Raw genomic sequence first — 19859 nt, forward strand, 5'->3', positions numbered from 1 at the left:
CATTTTGAAAAGATAAGGAGCGAAAATTATTAGAATTTTAAGAAAAAGTGGAGTTACTTTTTTTTTGACAAAAAGAATAAAAATAAAAATATCTTAAGGGTGTTTGAATTTTGATTCTAGTTTAAATTAATAATAATTACTTAATGGCGGTATTAGAAAAAAAAATGTTGTTAAAACATGTAGCTTGCAACAAAATCATAATCATGTTAGAAGTGGGAAAGCCAGATGGGTAAAGACTAAGGAAGTTAAATCCTACTCGAAAAAGGACAGGAGAGATTTTAGTACATATATATCGAGGGAGGGGGAGGGGTTGGGGGAGTCTAAACCTAGAACCGAGAAGTATAAAATACGGTGTAGTTCTCAGGGAGCAGAGCCGTTGATCCTTTTTCTTTCTTCTTCTTCTTCTTCTTCAACAACATCCCACAGACGATCGATCCCCTCCATACATAGTACAGGTACTCTAATTAATTCAGTAGTTTTTTTTTCTTTCTCTCTCTCACAGTCTTTCTTTGTAACTTAGCTTATATGCATGGCTTCCACTTCAAATAATACTAGTAAGCGGTTGAAGGTTTCAACCCTAAACTGCCATTCTGGTGTTAAGAATAATGGTATCATCCCTACTAATCCTATTGCCCTACTTCCAGATGATATTCAAATTCTGATAATAAGCAAATTAGACTTGGTGGGCTTCCATCGTTTCGGTTCTGTGTGCCGGCCATGGCAATCCATCGCCATTGCTGCCAACAGAATACGGCATCATCAATTTCTCCTCAAACCTCAATTCCCATGGCTCATGCTTTCCTACATGGAGTCAGACTGTCCTTATTATAATCATTCACTGTGTCGTCATGATTATTATGACCATCATCATCAGGGGTTTTTCAGTCTCCTCCATCACAAAGTTTTTAGGTTTAAGATGCCTGAAATATTTCGTGATGCTCGCTGTTGTGGGTCAAGCTGGGGTTGGATGATACTGTTGGTTAACGGGGCATACGGAAGTATGTTCCTTCTGGATCCATTTACTCTTATCCGTATTAAACTTCCACCTGGATCTACTATTCCTCGTCTAACTTTATATTCAACAAATAAACCACCCGGCCCGAATTTTATTCACAAAGTTATGTTGTCGTCGTCTCCTTCTACTGCTGCTGCTGCTAACGATTCCAGTTTGGATGAAAACCCTTCTTCTGTGGCAAGGGATGATTGTTGGGTCATAGCTATTTATATGAGCAACTGCTTAGCCTTCTGTAGACCGGGAGATAGAGCATGGACCCCCTTGACAAACAACTTTATAGAACCTATTGGATATGAAGACCTCATCGTCTATCAAGGAAAATTCTATATGATTAAGTTCAATTTTGATCTTGTACTTCTGGAGTTATTTCCTCAACCAAGGGTAACAAGTTGTAACATTGCCCCTCCACTGATGGAACAATTGGATCAATGTCGATATAGTTCACTTTATTTGGTGGAATGTTGCGGAGAGTTGCTAGTGGTTGCAAGATGGACCAAAGTCATGCGTGTTTATTGTCCAACAACTGTTATGTTCAAGGTATATAAGTTAGATCTACCACACCAGTGCTGGATTAAGGTTGAAGACTTGGGCGATCAAATGTTATTTATTGACACAAGTACTAGCGTTTCTGTATCGGCATTCGACTATCCTGGATTTGAAGGAAACTCTATATATTTTACAGGTCACTTTCAACATAAACCTCCATATTCCTCCCAATTTGAACATCTTCTACCTAGATGTGAGAGTGAGAGAGATGCTTGTTATGATTTGGGTGTGTTTCACTTAAAAGATAATAGCATTGGGGCTATTTTCTTAAATGCTTCAAATTCATATTTGTCTGCACCTTCATGGTTCACACCGGTTTTTTAGTAGAAAGAAGGGGTTTTAGAGAGCTTTTGAGGTGGGGCATTTTTTTTCTTCTTCTTTTTATTTTCTTTTTTGTAATTTTATGTTTTTATCAATTGAACTGGTTCCCTTTTATTTTTTCCTTGATTGGCTTCCAGACTTTTACAATGTTCATTTATTTCATCAAATTGTTTTATTTGGACAAACATAATCAAACTCATGAATAATGAAAATTCCCTCTACCTAACTCTGCCTCTTAACCAAGTGTAATTAATTTGATCACATTCATGAATATATCAACAACTAGCCACTAACTTCTCTATCTTAACAATTCCCTGAATATATTACAATGCACCAATTAGGTTGTCAACCTTTTATACAATCAATAATCTCTCTCTTCTTTTCTTTTTTTTTTCTTTTTTTTAAATAAAGATCGATTGTATTAAATTTAAATGGAAAAAAGAAGAAAGAGATTACACCATAAAAGGAACCATACAAGACTCGATTAGAAAGACCAAATCCTAAAAAATTCAACAAAACTCAAATTGCTATTTTTCTTGTTGCATCCCTTTCTAATTCCAAGATCATCAAAGGCCATTCCGTTTGGATAATAAGATCAAAAGATAAAAATAGTATATTGATGTATAACAAATAAGCACGACTAGATAGAGAGAATGAGTGGTAATTGAGTTGTATCTTCTCAAGTGAATGATGAATTCCAAGCCCTAAATCCGTATCTTTAGCATCTAAAAGGCAGATGGGTTGATCCATGAACTATATAATCAGCATTAACAATCTTGCATGGCACTAACCCCGGTGGATGGTGATGATTGATGAGAACTGGGAAGACTTCGGTGGAGGGATGAGGAGATATGACTTCTAGAGTTTAGGTAGATGAAGGAGCGGTTGGGCGGAGTAGAATTTTCAGACCTTTTTGCTACATTCTTTCCGAGTAAAGTTTTTCTTTTTTCTTTTTTTGGTAATCGAGTAGCAGTTTGATTGTATATAATAACCAGCAATATGCTCATCCTTAATTCAACAATGCAAATTCCTTTAACAGAGCTTATACTGCTGCCACTTAAATAGCTGGTTTCTAATATGAAATTATGAGAAATAAAAATATTTTATTAAGACCATATTGTCTTGTTGCAATAATTTTTTTATTTTTTATTTTTGTAATGTAGGCTAGTTAAAAGTTGTAAAATTGCTTAATTTGGGAAGGTTTAAGGTAGAGCAGAGACACTCATGAGATACCATATCCTTGGGTGTCTGTAACGAATCATGGTAGTATATTATTGTAAATGTTAAGATGATGTACACATTGATAAATAACATCATAACATGAGATGTATCTATTTCCTAACTTGGCTTTTGATTCTTCATTGTTTCGTTCTCTGAGGGACATACCATATACTTGTAATCGTATGTCTTGACTTCTTAACTAGTAGGTGATTGGGAGTTCAACCAGTAGCTAATTATAACTCAGGCATTTACACCAATTCATCTAAAGTCTCTAGGAAATCATTGTCATCGCCATTGCAAAAACCAAAGCTGATGAGACTTCTCCATTTTATTTCCATCCTATTACCCAAAAAAAAAAAGGTGGAAATTTGTTGCTTCTCCATGTCTAAGGGTGGAAATTTGTTGTTTTACGGATTTGGATCTCAAGGAAGAAAAGGATTTGGTTGAGAAGACGCCAGCAGTGTTCAAAACAGGCGTGTCAAAGGAGGAAGGGGAGCATATTATTGAGAAGATGAAGGCTCTTGGGGCTAAAGTAGTCATGGAGTGACTCAGGTTAATCATCCCTGGTTTTTTGATTGTTCTTCCCAATTTAAAGTTTGTTTGAAACAGAAACTAACACTGAGAGTTGCGAATTTTACACACTGGTTCTTTTGGATGGGATTAACTTTAATGTAATTGATGTTGATGAAAATAATATATTCAAGCTTAATTTCATATGTTTTGCAACTACTGGTTCCAGTGATGAGCTTGCTTCTGGTTCCTATTGTTATTTATTTGTTCGCCGAAATTGGAGAGATTTGTTATCTGATATAAGAATGCAACTAATCTTTCTATTTTGTCCTCTGATTTAAGATATCACAAATTTTGATAAGGTTTGGTTATCATGTCTAAATTGGGGGTTTTATTACTAGCCTAATCTTACACTTCCTTAGGTTATGCTTAAATGTTTGGGCAAAAAAAAAAGAGAAGGTTATGCTAAAATGTAACTGAAGTCTTATTTTTGCTGTGGTCTGCATCTGGGTATATGATGGTCACCACTCACTATTTACCATGATAATATCTAGACCTGTTTAATCTCATAAAGGTGATTTTTTAATGGATCATTTTTTAGTCTAGATTTGTCATTGGTGGGAAGTGTTTTGGCACTATTATTTTGGATTTATTTGACTTCCTGAAAAAGATCTAGAATGAAGTGGTCTTTCCTGGGTTCTTGCTGACCTTGATCCAAGGGTTGTATCATATGAACCTTATCTTCAGTAGGCAGGTTGTTAGGGGAGGACAGTGGATTTAATGCCTCTTTAAGAATGGGCATCCCCCTCCCAAAGTTAAAAAAGAGATGAAGAGATGGGATAGTTGTTGATGGGGTTGCTTTGTTATTGTTGGTCTTACATCTTGATTAAATTATAGGGTATGAACTGCCCACTTCTTTTGCTTATTTGGGTTGATTGATTTTGAGGACTTTCTTTTTAGATTCAAGCTGGATATATGCTTTTATATCTGGGTTCTAAAGGTGGCTTTACTCTTCTCTCCCTTAACCTTCCTTCAATTTGTTTCTTGTCTCGCAAATACTTAACTCTCTTTTTTTTATAGTAGGAAACTTCTTGTTGTTTATCCAGGATCAGGTAATAGAGAAAGGAAGTTATATCAAATAACAACTAAACCCTTATGGTTAGATTTGAAATCCATTTAGAGTTACTACTGCTAAAGAAACTACTATAAGAAGCCCCTGATGGCTGGAAATCATGGGGTGCCTAAGTACCATGTTGATGTAAAATTCATGTGCAACTCAATTGCAGTGACAACAAAGGCATGATTGAAAAAGAAAACAATTGGTCTGCTAGAGGAAGTAGAGGATGGGTTAGTTCTGAATATGTTTTTGTAACTTCTACTTCTTGTAGGATACTTCGAAACTGTACTTGTGAAGTTCAGATTTCAGTGAAAATTGAATAGAAGACAGTAGAGGTTGTGGAGGTTAGGACAGTGTCTTTTCTGGACAGGTGAAGCAGGTTAAGGGGTTAAAAAGAGAACAGAAAATTCAGTGTGTATATAAGCAATCAGCAGGAGATTTGGCTTCTACAGTTTCCATCATTTGACTTCTACAGTTTCCATCATTTGGCTGAAATTGGTTAAAGTTTGAAGGACCGAGGAGCTAAAGGTTTGAGGGATTCTGTTGGTGGAGGCCCCTGAAAATTTATTCTTTGTATTTGGATGCTGTAAGGCTCTGGCAAGTGAAATGAACCTTGCATAGATGCCATGCAGTTAGTGTCCTTATTTCACTCAAGAGTATCAGGCCCTGCAATTCAGTAAAGGAAAATCTTTCTCATGTCTCTTTCAACTTGATTCAAGCGAGTACCAGTTTGTCTAAGGGGTTGTTTTTTGTTGTTTCTTTGATTTTCCCTGCCCCCTTCCTAATAGAGTGCAGTCTTATTGACTGAGCCCTATTAAAGAAGATAACATACTAAACTGCTTTGTGTATTGATTTATTATTGTAGATTTCTAAACTGAAATAAATGTGCTTGTCTTCATTGTCCTCGTCTAAGACAAAGCTCTGTCGCTTAGGGTATATCTGGTCAGCAAGAATAGACAGGAAGACAAACTTTATGTCTTGAAAAACAGGAGAGAGAAAGCTAAACTTGCTGGTGTCATCATAACTTTTGTTTTATTATGTTTTTTTCTGTCTTTTTTGCCCATTTTTTCACTTTCCTGACAACCAAACATATGGTCTTACACTGGTGGCTGTTAGTTGTCTTTTGGAGTTCTGACTGGTACTTTCTTCTGGATTACTCTATTTTCAACTTTGTCTTGTTCATGTTACCACACATTCATGCTGAGAAAGCATGTTGTTTTTAGCTTTAAGATTTAATAAGGCATTTTCTAGATCCATATTCATCTTGAGTTTTTGAGATTATGTTTTTGCTGTCTACTTGATTAATTATATTTTCATTCCTGTAAGTCTACTTGATTAATTATATTTTCATTCCTGTACTGCTATACTGACTTGTGCAACTCCTGAATGTCATGGCCACTATGAAGGTGTATTTCATTTTATATGTTTAATTTTTCTCATGACTGCAAAATCAAGATTTTATTTCTGATCACCTGTACCAGATCGACATTTTAGGAATAAGGTTGATGTCAGGATGTGCAAACCCTTGGAAACTTAGCAAGTTAACGAAAACTCAGGTCTGATTCTTGACGCTAGAGTATGTAGACCCTTGGACACTTAAGTTAATAAAACTCAGGTCTCATACTTGACCATAGGAAATATACACAAAGACCAACACTGATGATGCGGAGACAAGGGTACAGTCACAGTAGAAGGAGCCACAATTTGGACCAGGTTCTACATGGGTTTTGTTGTATTTTTATGTTTTGGGTCATGTGTGAACCAATGAACTGCTTGGTTCAGATGGTTTTAGTCTATGTTATGGTCAATTTATGTGGACCAAGTTAATATTTGTGCTTCCTATTTCATTTTAGGAGGACTACAGTTGTAGCCTGAGGTCAAGGTATTGAAAAAGCCTCTCAGAAAATTTGTTGAGGTAAGACTACGTTGGAAAAATGCCCCTTTCAAGTCTGCTTGGGTGGAACCATGTGGAAGTTTTCGGCACTTGGTTCGACCTTTTTAGTTTTAATTTGTAAGTAGTAGTCATCAGTAATTAGGTCACATCAGTATAGAAACTGATTGTGTTTTGTGAACCAAGCAAGGACCAAATTCTTAAGTTACAAAATGTTTCCTTGCCATTCTTTCTAATATTAGAACAACCAGGATGGCAAGCAGCCCATGGTTTCAGTTCACAATGCTGTCTAGCTTGCACACTTCTGATGAAGTTATTCTCTTGGTGTTTGATGCATGGAGGAAGTAGCTGGTGCATGATCTGGCTGCCACCTTGCAGCGGGACATCCAGGATGTCTCCGTTAAGCTTTTCTTCATCCCTTACTAGTGATCTAGCTACAAAAGAATCTTCTCCATCAACCAAAATACCTTTGCTGCTGCTCTGGTTTATGCCTATGTTGTGTTACTTGTTAATTCAATCACCCCCTTCTGCCCAATCTAGCCATCAACTTCCTTTAATCTTTTAAGCATACGTTTGACTAAGGCACCCACTTGATCCCACTTTCACCCATTCTATCCAGCTGATTATCTGCTACAAGAAATCTCCCTAAAAGCCTTTAGAAACCCTGGTTTCTGCCCACTTCTGAGATCAGCAGACGGTAAATCTGCTGTAGACCTGATAAGTCCACTTTTTTTGAAATTGGCGGAGGTTAAATCTGCTGTGCCCTTGATATTATTTAATCCCTGGATCTTTATACTATCTCATTCTTGTCCCTCACCTAACGCAAATTTTATGCCTATCCACCAGTCCTACAAAACCAAAACCAGCCTTAAGCCTGTTGAGCAGTGCCATTCGTTGGTTACAGAAGCTGTTTTGTGACTGAGTGAACCTTCAATGTTGTCTGACATCATCTGGATTATTGCAGGACTGAGAAACTAGGGTTCTAACCAAAAATCAATGTAAGTAAAAAGTAATTGGATAGGCCCATTATTCCAATTAATGGAGGTCTATTAGTGTGGAACAGTCCGTTAAAATATCAGCCCAAGTTGATGGCTTGATGCTGAGATGTCACTGCTAAAAATAGAAACTGAATTTCAACTAGCTGCTATAGGGATAATGAACTCATTGGTCGGTGTTGAAACAAACACCATGAAATAGTGAATCAAAATAGAAACAAAACGAAGACTCGCAAAGATTTAATGTGGTTCAGAAACCAATGCAGTGCTACGTCCACGGGTGAAGAGGAAGAGTTTTTCACCATGTAGAAGAACAAAAGGAGATCTTACAACCTATTGCCAAGAAAAACGTTACAATAACTCTCACCCAAAGCCCCAACAGAAAATCCCAAATATCTTAATAATGTGATAGGCGAACATAAAATACATATATATATATAGACTCCAATTGGGTAAATAAGTCGACCCAAGCCCTCCGCTTCGGCCACAGATCTCCAAAAACAAGTCATTCGGGTTGCTCACCAAAATATGTTGGTGTGGGTCCATCTTCAAAATTGGGTACAAAAATTCGGGTCATAACATAACAAACCTCTACCTTGACCTGAATTTTCCCACTAAACTGAATAATCTTCATCTTCTTTAATAGCCCCATTGTCGGCTAGGCTCTAATGCAACAAACTCTAATCAAGTCCAAGCAATGCTTGAACTCAGCAGTATATAAAGGCTTTGTCAACATATTAGGTGGATTGTCTTCACAACCAATCTTCAACACTTGCATATTGCCTTCAGCAACTACCTCTTTGACATATTGATACCAAACATCAGTGTCGTTTGTCCTCTCATGATACATTTGATCTTTAGTTAAGTGATGAATAGTACTCTGGCTATCACAATGGACCATAGTCATCTCCTGAACCGTGCTGAGCTCTCGAATCAAGCCTCTAAGCCAAATAGCTTCTTTAATTGCTTTTGTCACCGCCATATACTCTACTTTTATGGTAGATAATGCAACTGTAGCCTGTAAAGTAGCTTTCCAACTGATCACACAACCTTCCAAAGTAAACACATATCGTGTGAATGATCTTTTGTTAAGATCACCTGCATAGTTTGAATCAACATAACCTGTTAATCTGTCACCATTCCTCCCAAATTCCAAACACACCCTAGAGGTCCCTTTTAGATACCTAAGTATCCATTTCACTCCTTCCCAATGAGTTTTTCGCTTGCATAATAACCTACTTACCATATTAACTGCCTGTGAAATGTCAGGTCAAGTACACACCATAGCATACATGATGGAACTGATTGCACTAGAGTATGGAACACGTGATATAAAATTCACCTCTTCATCTGTGTAAGTGATAGGACAACTGAAAATCTAAAGTGAGATGCAGTTGGAGTGCTAACAGGTTTTGCATCTTTCATGCCAAAGTGCCCCAATACCTCCTCAATGTAATTTTGTTGAGATAGCCAGAGGTTTCCTGCCTTCCTATCCCTTTTGATTATCATGCCAAGAATTTTTTTGTTGCCCCAAGTCTTTTCATCTTAAATTCAGTGCTTAACTGTTGTTTCAACTTGATGTTCTCATCCATATCTCTAACAACAACAATCAACATGTCATCAACATATAATTCAAATATATGAATGAACCATCAAAAAGTTTTTTAAAGTATACACAAATACACAATAGTCATTCTTGCACCTACTGTATCTTAAAGTAGCCATAATAGAATCAAACTTTTTATACCACTGTTTGGGAGACTGCTTTAAACCCTATAGAGACTTTTTCAACAAGAAAACTTGGTCCTCCTTTCCTTCTACAACAAAACCCTGAGACTAATGCATATAAATCTGTTCTTGTAGTTCACCATGCAAGAATGTAGTTTTCACATAAAGGTGCTCTTAACTTCCAATTTGCATTGCAACTAAAGCAAGCAAAAAACGAATGGAACTATGCTTAACAACAGGTGAAAATACCTCATTAAAATTCAACTCCTTGTATTTGATTGTAGCCTTTTTGTAACTAACCGTGCATTGTATCTAGCATCTCCATAATCTGTGGTGGATCTTTCTTTTGGTAAACCCATTTGCAACTAATAATTTTCTTCCCTCTAGGTGGTTTAACAAGCTCTTATGTTTGATTTTGGTGAAGAGACTCAATCTCCTCATTCATGGATGACAACCACTTCAAAGAATTAGTTGAAGAAGTAGCTTCTAAATATGTTGTAGGTTCACTGTTTTCAATTGTATTTGCAACGGACAACGCATAAGCAACAATTTCAGCATGCCCATATTTTTGTGGTGACCTAATGTTCCTCCTTGGCCTATTTCTGGCAATGCTGTACTCCTTCTAGATTCTCTGGAGCACCTTCTTTAGTAACAGTGGGCGGCTGAACTAAAGTTTATTGTGCTTTGATCCACTTCAAACTCCACATTCTCCCCAGAATTTTTCTGACTTTCATCACTATGGATGAGTTTCTTTTCTAAGAGTCGATATAGCAGACTCATCAAAGCTACGTCTTTGCTAATAATAAATTTAGGATTATTTGGATTAGGACACCATAACCTAAATCCCTTAACCCCAGATCTATACCCAAGAAAAATGTACTTCTTAGCTCTAGGTTCCAACTTCCCATCATTCACATGTGCATAAGTAGGTCATGTAAAATTTTTTAAATTACTATAATCAATAGGTTTACCTGACCATACCTCCTCTAGAGTTTTGCACTCAATAGTTGTGAGGGAGACCTATTCGCCAACCATGCTTCTTTGTTTTTTGCTTTTGCCCAAAAACTCCTTGCGAAGACTTGCATTTGATAAATGCACCTTGCCTTTTCTAACAAGGTTCTGTTCATATGCTTTCCAGCTCCATTATGTTAAGGTGTCTTTACAACTGTATGGTGTCTTTTAATTCCCTCATTCTTATAAAATTCATTGAAGTCTCATTCACAGAATTCTAGGCCATTGTCGGTTCTTTATCTTTTAATTTTCTTCCGAATCTGCTTCTTGATCAAAATTTTCCATTGCTTGAAAGTAATAAATATTTCATTTTTGTGCTTCAAGAAGTAGACCCAGACCTTCCTGGAATAATCATCAATACAAGTACCTGAAACCGGTCCCCTTTGAAGGAACTTTGGATGACCCCCACAGATCTGAATGGATGTAGTCTAGAGTTTATTTAGTCCTGTGAATAGCATAATTCCTACCTACCTGCTTATTTTGTTGAACTTATAGGCATGAGTTCACTTAGATTTTGACTATGAAGGCTTCTCTTTTCATTTTCATTCTTTTTGATTTTCAGTTTTGCCTCCTCCCAAAGGTATAATAAGATTAAATTGCTTTGAGGTTGTGGAAATTTATGTTTGATTGAAGTTTGCTTTATTTTTTATCTATAAAAAACAGATAGGAGTGTCATTTAAGATGAAACAGTCACCCTATTCAAAAGCAAGGTACAATCCTCCAAACTGGAAAATCTTTTACTATAGCAGCCAGGTAAATCCTTAAATGGTACTCGACAGCCTAGATTCCAGAAAAAGCATCCCATGCAAGCCTTATTTTGATCTAGACTTTAAAGTCAACCTAACTTTCTTAACAAAGGCATGTGATATCTTGTTTTACTGTGTTACCAGTTTGATTGATGAAGACACTTCTGCTAGTTTTCCATCTCAGGGTGTGTCTCTTGTCAGAGGATGTGAGAGCAAGATGAACATTATTCTGGCGGATTCATATCTCCTCTTTGAGGTTTCTATGATTTGCCAATTCTTTGGAGAGACTGAGCAGAACTTTCTAGAGTGCTGTACTGTATCCAATAAATTTTGTCAAGTAGGGTTCAACTTTGGAACTGGATATTTTCTGGTCTAGTGCTGCATTAAAGGATTTTTACAAAATTAGGCATTTTGAAATGTTTTTACATACTCACAAGTTTGTTGCCCGTCAAAGAAATGCTTCTTGAATTTGAAGTAAAAACCCTCTATAAAACATAATGTAAGAAAATAGTTGAGGTAGCAGAATATGTTATATGCATATAGAAAAGAGAATCTTCTACATCCCTGAAAATTTTGAGAACTGTGCAGGATGATATGGTAAATAAGGGGTTGTATGGTAATGATTCTGGCACACTTATTCTGTGCCATTTGCCCGTTTTGGCACAGAAGTGACCAGAATCTTGTATGGTAAACCGGTTCGAATTTTTTGTGCTGGTTCAGCAAATGTGTGCCGAACCAGGCTTTTGGCACACAAATTGGGTGTGTCAGAGAAGCTCTAAATTGGAGCTTCTCTGACACAGAAGCAATTCTGGTGAAGACGCGCGGGCACAAGTGTTGGTTGACGGTGATTAGGGACATCGACGTAATTCCACTCGACTTCGTGAAAACCCCTAGTTCTAAGGTCTCTCGTCCCTCTGCACTCTCTCGTCTTTCTCGTCTCTCCCTGGTCTCTCTCATCTCTCTCTGGTCTCTCTCATCTCTCTCGATGACGATGTGGTGTCTCTCGACTCTCTCGACTCTCTCTCGTTTCTCTCGTAGCCATCGTCTCTCTCAAGCCCTAAGCAACCGTGAAAAGTTCTTTCTTGGTCTCTCTGCAACCGCTGTCTGTGTTACCATGGCACATGTTGGATGATTTTGTCACGATAAGAGCATCAAGTCGGGTTGGGTTTTGCGAGAAGAGGAGCCCTTGCATCTTGACTGCCCTCCTCCTTTGTCTCTCAACAATATCGCCCTGGTATGTTTTTCTCTACTTATTTTTTCCCCCAAGATTTTATCTTTGAATTGCAGTGAAATTAGGGTTACCCATTTGAGCTCTGATGTCCGTTTCATAGTTTCTTTGCATCTGTTTTTGGGTTTGATATTTGTGGATTCATCTCTTATGTTCTGCCTGGTTTCTGCTGTGTTTCGGCTCATATGTATGTATTTTTCAGATTAAAAACACTGCGACTATTCCAGTGAAGGAAAGGAACGGTATATGCTTGAGAAGATATTGGGGTTGGAGATCGAGCTTCTCACCAGCCAATTGATTTTCGATCGAAGTAAGCAAAAGCTAAATTAAAATTGCCCATTATTAAGTGGTATTTGCTAGCTGAAACTGTTTCCTAACATTTTCAGTGGCATCTTTAATTACTTGAACTCCTTACCCTGAACTACTGAAGTGCTTTTTCTGATTCTGTATTTTTCTTTCTCTATTGACTTGCCTGGACTCTTCGTCTTACGCTTTCCTTTTATTTGTTTGTATCTACTGTGGCACCTTGAAGAAAAAGTCTTCTCCGCAGAGACTGCTATTCTGCCAATATGCCTGGGAAGCCATGGCTCACTTCTTGTTGCTGACTGCCATTTCAATGAGTAGGTTCTGTTTTAATTGTTTATAGAGTTGGGGCAAACCGTGTCCAGCCCTACCTGACCTTGTGTTAATTAAATTCAGTTTATATCTAATTTTCTTTGTTAAAATGCATTTGATATTTTTAACTGAATGTTTTTTGAATCAAGTAAAGCTTGAAGTTATGAATAACCAGTAGATTAATCTACAATCTTAATAATGACAACAAATAGAGTATTGACAGATTCACCACATGGTTCTTCATGGTATACTAATGTTTCTGCTTGTCAAATTGGAAAAGGTTAGTAGATGAAACAGAGGAAGTAGATATATAGCAGGATATGACTTCAACTATCTGGATTACATAATGACTATTTGGTGAAGATCATGTATAGGAATATCAGTCTATGTTTACCGGAGCTATGTACAATTATTATGCATGCTCAAAACCCCATCTTGAACTAAGTGACTAATTTGAGGATGAACTTTTAACTTGTTCTATTTTATCTAATTAGTGAATTGATTAACCTTGCTATTGACGGGATTTTACTGCTTGTGGATCAGAATATCTATACAGTGGACGGGCCACTGAGAAGTCAAATGTGTACAGCTTTGGAGTTCTCCTGTTGGAGCTTGTTTCTGGGAAGAGGCCTACTGACCCATCTTTTGTCAACAAGGGCTTAAATATTGTTGGCTGGGTGAGTTCTCCAATTTCATTTTTGTCTCTCACATCTCCTTCAGCTACAGAATTTTCTTTTGCCAAATAATTAGAGCCTCAAATCATCTTCTTTTATGGCTATTATGTTTCAAAATTTTCTTGTGAAAGTAAGATTAGCTATATTACCATTACCCGACCACCTGTTCGATGACTATAATTCATTTATTCAAAATTTTGTTGATTCCATGCACAAGGATTCTGTTTCTTTTTTTTCCCTGAATCACCAACATATTCCAAGTTTTGCAATTGTCTGTACTCTGTTAACATATTTGTAATTGAATATTCAGATGAATACCCTGGTCAGAGAAAAGCGTTTGGCCGACATAGTGGATAGAAGGTGTATTGATGCAGAGGTGGAGACCATACAAGTGGTACTTGATATTGCTGCAAGGTGCACCAGTGCAAATGCCAGTGATCGCCCTTCAATGAAACAGGTCTTGCCCCAGTGAGTCACATTCAGACTGCAATTGATAGAACAAGTTGCCATTTTTGGATTGAGTATCTCCTATTAGGTGTTTAACAAGCTTGGTGTCATCCATTTTGGAGGGTTGTGCTTGTGCCCATCTCTAGGGCTCTGTATAGTTACTATGTAATTCTTATGAAATGAGTATTGTAAGGATAGGATCCTGGATAGTTCAAACTTGGCAAATAAGGAAAACTACCATATTTTTTCAAGTTCCCTTCCTTCAACAGCTAATAATTGCCTTAAAACACAATCTGAAGACATCTGTTATATAACTTATTTTTAAATATTTTATATTTATATTTTTAATTATTTTATTAAAAAAATGTGCCCATTTTGGCACAGAAGTCATATATACCATACAAGATTCTGTGCCAAGTTATGTCACAGAAACGTGCCCATTTGTGTCCAACCATACAAGATTACGGCAACGATTCTGTGCCAAATTTGCCCACTTCAGCATAGAAGCATAAAAAGTTGATTCTGTGCTGAAGTGGGAATTTTGGCACAGAATGGTTGCCATACAACCCCTAAGTAGCCGGGATGTCATTGAAATTTCAAATATGGTGATTAAGTTCCATTACTGAATGAACTATGACTGGCTACCTCTCATAATGCATGGGTGACATTTATATTTTGTTTCTAAGGCGGCTGCTTTAATTTGTCTCTGTGGATGAGGGGGACAGTAATTGATTATTCATTTATCTCGGTGAGCTTTTACTTGATGTCATCATATTTCTTCTATATCAGAGTAAGAACCTATTTCAAAAGTTGAATTTTGAGCTTATGGTTTGGGATGCTTTGTAAAATTGTTGTTACAGTTCTTGATATAACGTAGGCAGGCAAAGAGGATTAGCTCTAATCTTAACAGTGGATAAATCATGGAAACCTAGTTCTGTTTTCTAGTTGAATTCTTAACTAATGTCTAATATGCTATATTTGACTGCATGTAGACTTTGGTTAGAGTGCTGAAACATGTTTTGACCCCTCATGTTCTGATGGAATTAGCAAGAAGAGCATGTGCATACTAGTTTTATGTGAAGTTTAGAACTTTCAAAGTCAGTGATTTGTTAAACGTACAGCCAATAACTGTGTTTAAGTATTCACAAATCTTTGAAAGAAAGAGAATTTTCCTAGGGGATGAGAAATATATTCTATTTTCTCTGCATAGAAATCAACTGTGCTTGATTGTGGCATACATATCATCCAGATTCAATCTTTGATTTTTTCCATGCTAACAAGTGATTGCATGGATGCAGCATAACTTCAAAAATTGGGAAAGTTCTCCTTTAAGAATAGATCGTTTATTTATTTGTACTGTAACTTCTCTTTTCCAATAGAGCATATTCGAACTATTAAATATTGCTATTGTCGCTCATTTGTTCTTATTTGTTTTTGCAGACAACTTTTAAATATGAATCTTTCTGGAACATTAGCACCTGAGCTTGGTCAATTGTCATACATGGAAATTTTGTGAGGCACAACGCATCTTAAACCATAATCTGCAAAATAGCTAGTTTCAACTTTGACATTGTGGATATATGTATGTATTTGCACATGGTTGTTGCTCTGCATCATAGTTCAAAATCTCATATCAGTAGGCCATTTCGGTCAGACTGAAAAGAGTGAAGTACCAAATTGTTGCCAAGGCAGGTATTTTTCCCATGAATTTTGCTTGGACATTTTGCGAACAAATTTCCAAAATGACCAAAATTTCAACAAAACAGTGCATTTTGTTCACCAAAATGAGCAAGATTTTGACCAAATTAGTAAAGTTTCATCGAAACACTGCTGATTTTGGTTTCACTCCTGCATCATCTTGAAAGTACCAATATTAGTGAAATTTCAGTGAGTTTTTGAACTATGCTCTGCATACTTGTTTATTTCAAAACTGCTGATTTTCTTATTGTACTAATCAGTTTTCTATTTCTTTTGGTTTTGGAAGAGACTTTATGTGGAACCAAATTGGTGGGAGCATACCAAAGGAGATTGGCAATATCAAAACACTGATACTCCTGTAGGTTAAATAAGTACTCTTTTATATGTGGTTAGACTTTCTGGTATGTTACTACTATTTGAATTTTGAATGCTTACCCAGTCCTTCAGAACTTGAATTTAATATATGAAAATCTAAGTTATTAATTTATCCATAGAGATACTTAACTTTGGGGTTAAGCCAAGCTGTATGAGTTTTGACCAGTTTTTTTGTCCAAGTATGGCAAATATACTGGGATTGATCCAGTGCCAAAGCTCAATACAGATTACTAGATTAGGCTGATCGAAGCATGAAGTTGAGGAGACCAGCTAATGAATGTCACAGCCATATAATTGTCATTAAACATCAGCAGATATGAGTAATACCAGGCTATTCATTGGATTTTACATTTGGTATTCATAATGACTTCTGACATAGAAAATATGGGTGGATCAATGTGATAAGAGCACATCATAGATAAAGATTTCAGTGCTGACTAAGGTTTACACGGGCCAGCTGAAATTTGGTCGAACTGGCTGAAACCAGGGTACCGGATACTTTTTGGGTAAATTTTGACGTGTGATGGACTGGTCAAAACTACCAAAACTTGTTGAAACAAGTCATAACTACTGAAACTGGGATTGTTGAAATTAGAAAAAACTTGGTATTTACTGGTTAAAACTATCAAATTTTTGGAAATATCTTGTTGAAACCAGTAAGAATCTTGGAATTTTGCCAACTCCCTTAAGGTTTCGTCTCGGTTCCCTGTGAAACCAAGGTTTGTTTCAGTGAAGGACACAACACCATTACTCTGGTCAACTTTAGCCCCAAAAAAGTAGGGGAAATGACTTAAAAGTAGGTTTAGATTGGCAGGAATTTACAGAAATGCCATTAAATTCCATGACACTGAAATGGAATTCATGTAATTTTATAAACTTCAAATCTCTTTTCTGAACTTGTACCATCCTCCTTTCAGGCTTAGACTTACCCCTTGAGCTATTTGTGGAATCCTTTCACATGAATAAACGGTCTAGGATGTAAAAGACTTATTCTGATCTGAATTGCGTGGTTCAGCTTGATAGCAGCCAATCTTTAAGATAAGATCAGTGATTTCGGCTATAATTGGCTGGATCAATCCTGGCTGATTCTTCCATCTTAATGTCAACAAAATAATGATCCTTTAAATATTCTTAACACACCCATACCCATCCAAGTTCACAATGTGGCAAGAGAAGTGTCACCATGTGACAAAATCATGACACTTGGTTGTTACATTTAATTTTTTTTGCGCAGATTTGCTGTACGTATCTTTTATGGGCTGAGGTTTCCTGGTCTGCACACAATATATTCCACATGCAGATTTGTTAGTGTTGAAATTTTGGGACTGGTGGACTCTTAGGTTAAGGTCAGATGTCAAGTCCAGCCAGAACTGAGTTTCCCAATTGGCAAAACAAAGCATTAGAAAATATTGGATTTCTGAATGGTGCATGATGGACATATATGGTAGTACAGGCTGAACTTGAGGTTGAATTTTGACACATGGTCAACCCAAATGATTTCCCAATTATCTGTTGGAGTTAGGACTGAATTGCCATCACCATTATGTGTGGCAGAAGCAGATGTGCAGAGCAGGAAACCTTTCACCATTTTTATTATGTGTTAACTGGTTTATGTTTAGGCTTAGTTCCTCAAGAATATAATTTATTGCTTCGATTTTCTTCTCCAGACTTTACACGTGGTTGGCAGAAAAAAGTGAAAAAAGAAATGAAACTCCTGGTCTTGAATTCTCATATTTGATCTGCTAGTGCACTTTGGGAATTGCAGAGTTTAGAATGAAACCCAAGCGGAACCTTAAGTTTCAACCCTTTGTTTTCTCTTTTATTTAGACCTTTGTGAGCCCATTTCAAGTGATTTTAAGCCATTTTCTTCCTTCCTTTGGGCATTGTTTGTTTGCAATTGTACGGTGGGAAAAAGAGGGTGGAAAAAATAAACATGTGGGACCCATATGTAGTGGGGTGGGGGAACATGAAAGAAAATGAAAGATTTTGTAGAAAAGATTCAAATGCGGGTCCCACTTTGTTGTTTTTCACATTTTTTCACAAATTCCACCTATTTGGTGGGATTTTGAAAAGGGATGGGGTGGAAAAGTTAGCATGCCACCTCAACAAACAAGTTTCCTTAAATTAAGGAAGTTTAACTGCCAACTTTCTCAAGTGAACCAACCAATCCATTCTTTGGGATTTCATGGAAAAGTTAATTTTTCTAATTTTTTCCCACCCAATTCATATTCAGCAAACAAATGGTGCCTTAGTGATTTCTATAGTTCTTGGTGGCTATTTTAAGGTTTTTTTCAAGGCAATCAAAATTTTTCCAAATTTTTATTTTTTCTTGTTTCATGCTCAACTAGTGTTGGATTTTTTGGAATTTAATATATGTTGTCCCTAGTAGCTGGATCTACAAATGTATGTTGTTAGATTTAATTTTTTAACTGTGTTACTATTTCTTTATTTTTCTGATTTCAAAAAGTACCTAGAAAATTATATTTTTCAAAATAACTTACATATACATGATGTAGTAGGCTTTTTTTTGATGTTTGTGAGACACCATCACTCAATCTACGTTATGATAGTGTCCAAGTTAATTTTAGGTTGCTTAATTTTGATTTCATGTATTTAATAGTTACTAATAATTAATATTTTAATTATAAAAATATTTTTTAATTAGCAAAAAAATCCCCAAAGTTTGGGAACATTTTAGGTTATAAGCAATGTGTCTTTAGGCTAAAAATTAGTTACTTTGTATTTGAAGTTTTGAACTTAGAAGTTATATATTGAATGTTATGTTTATAATGTATTTATCAGAAGCCTTTCTATATATATTATGACTTTGAATGGCATATCTACAATGATTTTTTTAAAAGAAAAATGCATGTGTTGATGTGTTATTTTTTGCTCTAATTAGCTTATATGCAGAGTCCCACTCCCAAAATACTCCCTAAAACCTGTCAAAACTTGTTGTCGGAACTTGCAGGAAAAGAGTCCCAAGTTTCGGTGAAGTTTCTAGGTTTCAACTTAAATTTTCCATTTTCACATGGTCAAAACCTGAGTTTCTCTCAAATTTTGTTCTATTTTAATATCACAACATCCAATCTCTGAAATGGCCAGTGAATTGGCAATTCAGTTTTCAGCATTAACACAATAACACTATGATAATTCAGATGTATCATGGGGTTTTTTCATTTGATGAATTTGAAATTGGTTGTTGTTTTCTTACTCCAGTGACCAATGTGTCTGGTCTTGGTCCCATCTTTGGGCATGGAAGCCTATGTATCTCTTTGCTTTCAAATCCATTATTTGTTGATTTTCTTTTAAATGCTGTATATTGGGAGGTTCTGACTGCAGTAGTTTTCTGTATGATTTTCAGTCTTAAAGGGAATCCTGTATGCATGTCTACGAATCAAGTCACCTTAGCCCAGTTTTGTGCATCTATAAGTGGTGTCAACAATACAGACACAAATTCAGCAAACAACACGGCAGATTGTCCTGTTCAATCGTGTCCTGAAAATGAAGGATACAAATATGTTCCTGCACCTCCTTTAAACTGTTCCTGTGCAGCACCACTTTGGGTTGGATATCGGTTAAAAAGTCCTGGGTTCACAGATTTCCGTCCATATGAGATTCTGTTTGGTCATTACTTGTCCTCAGGCCTTGAATTGGCTCTTTATCAGCTGGCCATTGATACTTTTATCTGGGAAGAAGGCCCTTGACTCATGATGTACAT

At 36.5% G+C, this 19859-nt stretch overlaps 2 protein-coding genes across 7 annotated transcripts; both read left to right on the forward strand.

The window, feature by feature from the left end:
• Window positions 1–309: 309 nt before the first annotated feature.
• On the forward strand, window positions 310–14358 carry LOC149027485 (LRR receptor-like serine/threonine-protein kinase FEI 1). 6 transcript variants are annotated; one of them, XM_089163028.1, is made up of 5 exons: window positions 2734–12335; window positions 12532–12678; window positions 12862–12949; window positions 13488–13621; window positions 13929–14358. In XM_089163028.1, the coding sequence occupies exons 3-5, from the start codon at window positions 12913–12915 to the stop codon at window positions 14088–14090; spliced, it is 333 nt and encodes a 110-aa protein (XP_089019154.1). In that variant the 5' UTR covers window positions 2734–12335; window positions 12532–12678; window positions 12862–12912; the 3' UTR covers window positions 14091–14358. The 6 variants fall into 6 exon arrangements, with proteins under 6 accessions (XP_089019129.1, XP_089019154.1, XP_089019146.1 ...); XM_089163020.1 differs by having other exon boundaries at window positions 12532–12639; XM_089162995.1 differs by lacking the exon at window positions 12862–12949 and having other exon boundaries at window positions 2734–4035; window positions 4073–12335; window positions 12532–12639.
• LOC149027486 (F-box protein At2g17036-like) lies at window positions 450–2358 on the forward strand. Its single transcript, XM_089162979.1, has one exon. It carries the CDS (start codon window positions 530–532, stop codon window positions 1883–1885), a length of 1356 nt encoding a protein of 451 aa, XP_089019105.1. The 5' UTR covers window positions 450–529; the 3' UTR covers window positions 1886–2358.
• Window positions 14359–19859: the final 5501 nt, after the last annotated feature.

This window comes from Hakea prostrata, chromosome 1 (genome assembly GCF_041222555.1).
Source record: "Hakea prostrata isolate BN-2017 chromosome 1, UWA_Hpros_2, whole genome shotgun sequence".
In the NCBI taxonomy this organism is placed as follows: domain Eukaryota; kingdom Viridiplantae; phylum Streptophyta; class Magnoliopsida; order Proteales; family Proteaceae; genus Hakea; species Hakea prostrata.

Bases quoted from the DNA above. Each gene is read 5' to 3' on its own strand.
- LOC149027485 (XM_089163003.1), top strand. From the start codon at position 12,576: ATGCTTGAGAAGATATTGGGGTTGGAGATCGAGCTTCTCACCAGCCAA. The intron at 12,640-13,487 runs GTAAGCAAAAGC...CTTGTGGATCAG, and splicing joins CCAATTGATTTTCGATCGAA to AATATCTATACAGTGGACGG. The intron at 13,622-13,928 runs GTGAGTTCTCCA...TTGAATATTCAG, and splicing joins GCTTAAATATTGTTGGCTGG to ATGAATACCCTGGTCAGAGA.
- LOC149027486 (XM_089162979.1), top strand. From the start codon at position 530: ATGGCTTCCACTTCAAATAATACTAGTAAGCGGTTGAAGGTTTCAACC.